Source organism: Lolium rigidum, chromosome 7 (assembly GCF_022539505.1).
Source record: "Lolium rigidum isolate FL_2022 chromosome 7, APGP_CSIRO_Lrig_0.1, whole genome shotgun sequence".
In the NCBI taxonomy this organism is placed as follows: Eukaryota; Viridiplantae; Streptophyta; class Magnoliopsida; order Poales; family Poaceae; genus Lolium; species Lolium rigidum.
In genome coordinates, this window is record NC_061514.1 from 79,079,263 (window position 1) to 79,088,311 (window position 9,049).

The window sequence follows — 9,049 nt, forward strand, 5'->3', positions numbered from 1 at the left end:
GATACACCGGCCGCTAGACTCCTAGCCGACGTCCACCATACGTTTCATCTAGTACCTTAGCTGGAGTCCCACTATATTATTTGAGCACCTCACACGGTCTATATAGTCTACACATGACATAGGGTCGTTACCCGCTTCCGTTCCGGGGACTGAACAATGGATACATCGTGCGTGCCTTGAGGTTATTAGCCTATCGGTTGGTGATCACAAGCCTCCATCACCTACAAATCTCTTTACCGGGAAACAAAACCGCGACAATAGGGCAGTTATAAGTAGGATGTACATAACTTGGAGAGACATCCGGGGTGTCTCAGATCTCAAATGTGCCCTCCAACTCAAGCTGCCCCCCGGCAGCCTCCTCTTCCTCGTCGGCAACGTATAGATACGGGTTCCGTTCCACCGGCTGAAAGTTATAGAAGACAAACACGTAGAAGGCCAGGCTGGCCATCTCGACGGAGACGTTGACGACCCACTGGTACCTGTAGCTGAGGACGGCGGCGAAGGCCGAAACGGCGATCCGGGTGAAGTAGAGGTAGCCGACGACGACGAGGTAGAACTGCTTGAAGAGGGTGAGCTTCTTGAGGTTCCTTGCCGCCTTGCCGTCCGTCTTGGACGCCTCCCGCAGGTTGCGGATAGACCAGATGATGGGGAAGAAAACGGCGCAGCAGCAGACGACGTCCACCAGCAGGAAGATCTGGTTCCACGCCAGCCAGTCCCGCCCTGCCGGCCCCGTCTCCCCGATCATCGCCGACGCGATGTTCTCGATCACTTGCAGCGGTATGATGATCATCAGCACGTTCCTCTCACGATCCTGCATTCTCCATCGACCCATCGGTTGGGTGTTACGCGCGAATACGTGGCCGCCTTTGATGGTATAATGCACGTACGGGCACGGACCTGGAGGTATGGCTTTAGGAAGGACCAGCCGGTGCCGATGAGCACGATGACGGTGAAGAGGAGGATGCCCTTGAAGAAGCCGAAGACGTAGAAGGCGACGTCCCAGCCGTGCGCCGTGCCGGTGCGCTCCACATACCACGAGTCCTCGGCGGCGCACGCCAGCTTGAGAGCCTTGAACAGCAGAAGCGCGCCCATCACGGCGTGGATCCGCTCCGCCGTGGCGCGCTGCCTGACGCAGACGAACAACCACGCCGCCAGGAACGCGAAGTAGACGGCGGACGCCACGGCGAAGATCCCCGGCAGCGGGAGCAGGCCGACGGGCAGGTAGTCCCTCCCGTTGCCGCCTACGAGGTTGTACATCTCGGTGCGCACGTCCATGGTGACCTCCACGCCGTCCTGGCAGCTGCTGAAGAGCACCGTGTACTGGTCGGCCGCGGGGATGGTCACGGTGCCCTTGCCTTTGCCGTCGGGCCCGACGTCCTTGAGCCGGAAGAGCGGCATCACGTACTCGCTGGTGAGCGGGCAGAAGGCGGCGCCGGTCTCCTCGGCGTACTCGGACTCGTTGGTGATCTTGAAGAAGAGGGTGTTGGAGATGAGCATGAAGCCCATGAGCCCCGGGTCCACGGCCTGGAGCTGGGATCCCTCGGGGACGCTCCATGACACATCGGACACGGACACCTCCGCGACGCCGCCGGGCTTGAAGCCGAACTCCTCGAACAGAATCACCGGCCGCGAGTCCGACGCGATCGGCGTCGTCTTGATCTCGCCGTGGGCCACATGGAGGAGCTGGAGGGCGACGAGGAGGACGGCGAGGAAGACGGACGACGCGGCCATCGAGGGACCGATCGAGCAATGCTACGTACGAAAGTTCCGCTCCGTTTCACGGCATTCGAGGAATAGGCTCCGGCCGGTTCGATTGGCGTGGCGTGTTTTCGGGGTGGCCACGAGAGAGCCAGTAGAGAAATTGAGAGCGCGGGCGCGGGTGAGTCGTCAAAGTCCACAAAACTAAAACACCTTTTCTGCTATTTTCTCCATGGCCACAGAGATGACATGAATGGACGAGCAATGCTATAGGTATGATATTTTTCATCCGATTTTTGTACGACTCCTACTCACACGTGCATTTACTTGTGCCAGCAGAAGAATTAAGGGCGTTTTTGGTACGCTAGCTTTGAAATTTACGCCCCCGGGTCAGGCTTAGCGGGTGTTACCCGTTTCGAAACGAGCTACCGATCGAGCAAAATTAGCATTTTGTTTGGTGGTTTGGACTGATTCCTTGAATATCCAAGTGCCACTTTGTTTGATTGCCTGAAAAATCCTTGTCACGATACAGGAGTTTGGTTGCCACCTTATTACTATTTTGGGTACACATAAACGTATGCACTCACCACTTTTAAATATGGTGAGGTCATCAAAGAGCCATTAGAAGCATACTACATATCATACATTTAATAGAGTACTTTGTAAGTTTGAAGTACCTAATTAACTACGTGCAATAGACATATGGTGAGGTCATCAAAGAGCCTTGAGCCTACTAAATAGCCTTGAGCCTACTAAATACACAAGGGGCCCACATCCCTGTCATAAAAGACAAGTTCTAAGCCTCTACAGACCAACCACATTAGCAAAACCATGATGTTCTAGGCCTCTACATGCCAGCATTACAAAGATAATATCATCAACTGAGTGAAGGCGTCAACACTTTCATCATACGACAAGCAAGATCAAGCTCCATGGCGGGTGCCCATGCTTGTTACATCCCCAACCAACCTCAACGGAGGTGCCTTCCATGTACATCTCCACCTGGAAGCCGTCGTTCTTGTAATTGCAAACGAGCTTGTTGCCAACGTCCATGGCGGATTTCAGGGGAAATTGCTCCGGCCTTTGAAGAAGGCAAGCTTGTTGCCCTTCGCCCGGCAGCTGCACCCTGTTCTTGCACAACTTGCCCAAAAGGATCGACTTCTTCACCGGAGGGCTATTAACCTTGAGCTTGAACTTGGCTGATAGCAACGGATCCACGGTAAGCAGAATGCTCGGAGCCCTCGGGGCAGAGTCGATGAGTTGCACGAAAAAGGCTAGAACCTTGTCCTACAGATGGTGCCCTAGGCCAAGAGGACGCCTGTGATGGGAGGCCGTTGCCCGCTTGTCGGTGGAAGCCATCAGGGCTGGATTTTCAGTTTGGCTTGCACCATAGGGTGATATGTGTGAACTCCCACGGGCGGTCCATCCTGGAAGTTCAACAAGTACTCTTAGCCAGTTCCGCATAGTGCAAATGCAGATGGCAAGTGACAATGTACATTCTGATCGGGCTGGCTTACATTGTCACCATGTCGGTCACAATGTCACTAGAACAAGACCCTCCCTACAGCAAAGCTTTTTGTTTAGATTAGAAATGTTCAAATATGAAAATGTTTAAATCTGAAAAATGACAGGCTGTTGTTACCGCTCCCAGTTTGCGGTATTTTTTTTCTTCTATTTCCTTTCCCCATTTTTCTTTTTTTTTTCTTTTTGTTTGCTTCTTATTTTCTATTCTTTTTTCAAATACCAAAATTATTAATATTTCAGAAAATGTTTATATTTTAAAATTGCTAATATTTTGAGTAAATCATATTCGGAAAAAACTTCATATTTAAAAATATTTGGATTATAAAAAATCATTTTTTAAAAATATTCAAATCTAAAAAAATTAATTTAAATAACATTCAAATTTAAAAAATGCTCAATATAAAAAAATGTTCGATCTTAAAAAATGTTTAATTTCTAAAAATCTTCACATTTTTAAAATTGTTTGAATTTATAAAATATTCACATTTTTTAAAACGTTCACATTGTGAAAAATGTTCATTTATTTTCGAAAATATTCAAACTTCAATAAAGAAACAGAAAAAAAGAAAAGAAAAAAACAGGAAATGAAAAAAGATTCTGTCTTGTTGGGCCGCAGTCCAATAGACCGCCGCGGAGCACGCCTGGGTGTGCCGCACGGGTCGGCGCATAGCAGCGCCCAGCGGGAAATAGGATTTACCCGATGGCGGAATAGCTCGGCTAGGCCTGCTAGACGGATAGGCCGGGCTGGCCATTTGTTCTAACAGTCGTTGTATATGGGTTGATCTCTTTGTTTTGGGCCGTGGAGGTACATATTCTCCTCTTGACTCTCCACAGGACCACACATGTTCTCTTTCTCCATTATGGAAGTACATAATTTCCTTGTACTTTGCAGGAACCAGCACTCGTGGCTTTGTTTGTGTACCAACTGAACTGAATAGTGAGTGAGTGCAATTTCAACAGTTCAAGGCCGATCTCTGTCGATGCAAGATTCCGGCCCCTCTTTACGCAAAGAGAAGGGACTCGTGGACGGAGCAACCAGCTGCGTACAAAGGCGAACTGATTCCACCATTTGTTCCACATTTTCATGTTGCCTATAGCTAGCCAGCATCGCATGTGAACCACACTGTGCCCAAGAACATGGTGCGTAACGTTAGTCACTACTCACTACTCACTAGAAGAGAATGTCCACCCCATGGCTGGTAGGAGTTGTTTTCTATCAATTTTTTTTTGCTTTGCCTACATAAATTAATAGAGGTAAAAGCGGCAAGCACAAGAAAAAAAATTAGAGGGGTTGTACTCATTTTAGCTTGCTAATTTGTAGTTTCCCTTCACAAAAAATGTTAGCTTGGTAATGTCAGCGATAACTTAAATGACGATAGAAAGTGTGCTTTGTTAAATATAATTGTCTAGTCTCTTTCATAAGATTGTTCTTATGGTTGAACTAGCCAGAGCATGCAATCAACATGGTTTCAAACCTACGAGGTCCTGAGATTAAATCCTAACCAACGCAATATTTAAAATAAATATTTGCAGCCTCCCAAAAAATAATTCACGTCGAAGGCCCGTGCGAGATATAAAAAAAGTTCCACGGGCCTAGACATGAGGGAGGTCTTGAATATAATTGCCTAGTCATTTCTTCCATCAGATCGATCTTATGGTTGAACTGCTAGAGCATGCAATTCCACATGCTCAACATCTGGTCAACATCCTTAAAAACGGGAATGATAATATCAACAATCGTAAAAACTCCGTGGGTATGACATAAGCACATGTTATCAAGAGGATACACGGAGAATGGAGTGTATCGTATAGATCCTTACACCATACCTACATACGCCACGTGCATTTTCAATATGATTTGTTAAACTTATGGGAGAACTACAACTATTTCTCTTTGCAAAAAAAGTACTAAGCAAGCCACAGAACTTTGTTCCGCGCGGGTTACACCTTTTAAACATGAAAAAGGTCATATTTGCAATTGTTGAATCATGTTCTGATAAAAATATCCGATCATCTAGTGTGAATAATTAGTATCTTGTGTGACAATAAGGTTTATAATTGGACTTACTCGTATTTTTTAACTAAAGCAATGCACATACCGCGAGGAATGAATATATGTTCTCTTAAGTTTTTCTACTCGAAGAAAAAATATTAGTTTCCTTTCCAGATTATACTAAAATCAATAACCAAACAACCTAAAAATGTGGTTGCCTAAGCAGATTTTGAAATATTTGCTCCAATTGGCCGCCCTAAAAATAAAAATAAAAACAAAGCAACCCTGCCTTCCTCACTGAATCAATCTAGTTAGTTACCAGATTATTTTTACTAATTCAACTACCTTTTTTCTTTACGTTCAACTAATAACTACAGTTGTGTGGGAATCCACCATAGTGCAAAATATACAAAATAAGGACACCTACTTAAAGTTAGTACTACAACTGAAGCGAGCCTTGATCCACACAAAACTATAGGACATGTTTTATCGTCCTACTATCACTACAGGAATGGCGCGATACGCCGAGGGCCTTTTATACGCCGACGGCCAAAAGTCGGGGCCCTCGGCGTATGGCCTGGTCTGGCCAGCCTCCCCATTCGACCATCGGCGTAACGTTGTCGTTGGCATAGCGAGGTCTACGCTGAGGGCAGCCCTCGATATATCTTTGGCCCTAGGCGTAGACAGGCTACGCCGACGGCCACCCTCGCCGTAGACTATTTTTCAAATTTATCTAATTTTGTAAAAATCATAACTAATTCGTATGATGTCAGAAAAATGCGTATAAGGTATCAAAATATTCATAAAAACATCCTCTATCCGTTTATGTTAAAATCATGCATATTTGAATCATGTATAGTACCATGTTAACATAGTAACAATTCAAACATTTTCTTATATGTCATCGAGTTCCCGTTTTGGCTAGATGGCAATTTAAACGAAGTCAGAAAATCCCGCGGAGCCGTATGGCGTTATTTTATGTGTCCTAGTAACCACTCCAAAAGACGGAATTGGAAAACGGCATTTATTTTGAAAAACCCTTCACGAACAAGGCTATCAAGTCCGGAGTTCTATGGCTTTAGGGGAAATTAGTAGGAAACGCCCCGTGACACCGCATAGTTTGTCGGAACGAGGCCATATTTTGCACGTGCATGGTCCCTGGGATGGGAAGCAAGGCCCCGTGAGAGGATTTCCAATCCAACCCATGGGCGATGGTTTTTTCATTTTCGGGGTACCAAAACGGGTTTTTTTGTGAACCAGCTACATGGAGCGCATTTTAGTATTGCGCGAGACCTCCACGTAGTGGTAGGACACAGCCTTCGCACCAAATATCACATGCCATATGTGCGTGCTAGCTATCTGAGAATCCATGCGGCTTCCTGCGGTGTCCCGCCGAATCCGCTGGAAAGTGACCGGATTTTAACTAGGGATACACTTTCCGTCGCTCAATAAATTCCGGAAAAATGTTTTTAGGTCTACGACACATCACTTTATGTGCTAAATTTTTTCCGTTTAGCGCGATGGTGAACGGGTGCACCAGCGCGCCCGGTACGGCCATACCGTATCTCCGTGGGGGCTCGTTTTGGCCAGATGGTAACTTAAACGAAGTCAGAAAATCCCGCGGAGCCGCATGGCGTTATTTTATGTGTCCTAGTAACCACTCCAAATGTCGAAATTAGGATAAAACAATTATTTTGGAAAACCCTTAACATACAGAGCTATAACGTCCGGAGTTCTATGGCTTTTAGGGCAAATGAGAACGAAACAGCCTATTACACCGCATAGTTTGTAGGACCAAGGTCATATTTGGCACGTGTGTGGTCCCTTGGATGGGAAGAAAGGCCCCGGGAGCGGATTTCCAATCCGACCCATGGGCGATGGTTTTTTCATTTTCGGGGTGCAAAAACGGGTTCTTTTTGTGAAGCAGCTACATAGGGTGCATTTTAGTATTGCGCGAGACCTCCGCGTAGTGGTAGGACACCGCCTTCGCACCACATATCACATGTCATATATGCGCGCTAGCTATCTAGAAATCCATGTGGCTTCCTCCGGTGTCCTACCGAATCCGCTGGAAACTGACCGGATTTGAACTAGAGGTACACTTTCTTTCGCTCAATAAATTTCGTGAAAAATGTTTTTAGATCTATAACACATCACTTTATGTGCTATTTTTTGTCCGTTTAGCTTGTTGGCGAACAGTGCACCAGCGCGCCCGGTACGGCCATTTCGCATGTCCCGAGGGGGCCGTTTTGGCCAGATGGCAAACTGGACATCATATTTGGATTCCTCTAATTTTAGGTTCAAATGATGATATGGATTTTATATTTAGATTCCTCTCATTTTTCTGTTCGATTTAAACATATTATTTGTGGAATTTCGATTTTCCGATTTAAAGATATTAATTATTCCATATTAAATAGAAAAAAGACCAAAAAATAAAATCATTTTATTATTATTTGAATTCAATATTATTATTAATTATATATTCATTGTTGTTTACTTAAATAATTGTTTGGAATTCAAAAATAAAGAGGTGTGACATTACAGTCCAAGGGTTAATAGGATTGATATGTTATTATTATCAGCAAGGTGTCAACTCTTTAATGGAGGCTCATCCAAATGAAACCAAGAAGTTAAGCGTGCTGAGGATGGATGACCGATCGGGAAGTTTAACCATGATTGTAATTTGACCTAAAATTAAGTGTATTGGGTGAAAGTTAAACAAGTAAGAAAAAAAGGAAAAAAAAAGAAAAAAAATAATGGTGTAAAATAAATTAAAATTTGAAATTTTTTGAATTTCTGTCGGCATATGAAAAAAGATTTTTTTTCGAATTTTTTTTTGAATTTTTTTTGGAAAATAGAAATTTGAATTTTTTACGCCGAGGGCCGGGCCACGCCGACGGCAATAGTGCCTATGCCGAGGGAGGTAGTTGCCGAGGAGCTATGCCGAGGGCTGCCCTCGGCGTAGCCTACGCCGACGACCAAAACAGGCTACGCCGAGGGTACCCGGCCCTCGGCATATCGGCCCATTCCTGTAGTGTATCTATCTAAGGAGTATAATCATGAACACCAGGACCAGAGAATGTCGGGGAGAACAAGTTTTTCAATTCATACGATCACAACAAAGGTAATTTCAACAATGGGTTTTTCTTTCTCCCGTTGGAACACCGGGATGGTATGGTTACTGGATGCAACCAGATGCTAGTGGTTGCTCAGGACTTCTTTTTCCGGGCTACTGGATGGCGACACACTAATAGATTAGCAGATGGATAGGCTGTCTTTGTGTTGCATTTTTCTTTGATTGATTCATGTGTCGACCTTAGCTTTCCCATGAGTGTAATCTTGAATTTTTGTGTAGACTGTTTCCGTACTTTTGGTTCAATAAAGATAGCCGTATGCATCTATTGATGCGGAGGCTAGGGCGATGCTCCCATGTCGAAAAAAAAAACAAAGGTAATTCCAACAGAAAGTACACTGGTGGAAAAACAGGCTTCGGGTGAGCCCCATAAGTCGCGACGCTGCAGGAACCGCGACTAATGGTACCTTTGGTCGCGGTTCGGGAGGCGAACCGCGACCAAAGGCCCGGGCCCAGTGGCGCTCGGTGGCCAGCCGGTGCACGTGGGGGCTTAGTCGCGGTTGGCCGGGCCAACCGCGACTAAAGGTGCTCGAAGGCCTTTAGTCGCGGTTGGCCAGGCCAACCGGGACTAAAGCCCCTCCCCTATATATACCCACCCAGCAGCCAACACTTAGCCATTTGGTGCCATTCTCTTCACAAGCTTCACAAGTGGGTGTTAGGTTTGCTTTTGGTTCCTCTTATGCACATAAGGTGTTTGA

General features: G+C 45.8%; 1 protein-coding gene across 1 annotated transcript; it reads right to left on the minus strand.

Moving 5' to 3' along the window:
• Window positions 1-310: 310 nt before the first annotated feature.
• Window positions 311-1,731, minus strand: LOC124671578 (protein CANDIDATE G-PROTEIN COUPLED RECEPTOR 7-like). The gene is made up of 2 exons (XM_047207936.1): window positions 898-1,731; window positions 311-811 (listed from the first exon to the last, which is right to left on the minus strand). Exons 1-2 carry the CDS (start codon window positions 1,729-1,731, stop codon window positions 311-313), a joined length of 1,335 nt encoding a protein of 444 aa, XP_047063892.1.
• Window positions 1,732-9,049: the final 7,318 nt, after the last annotated feature.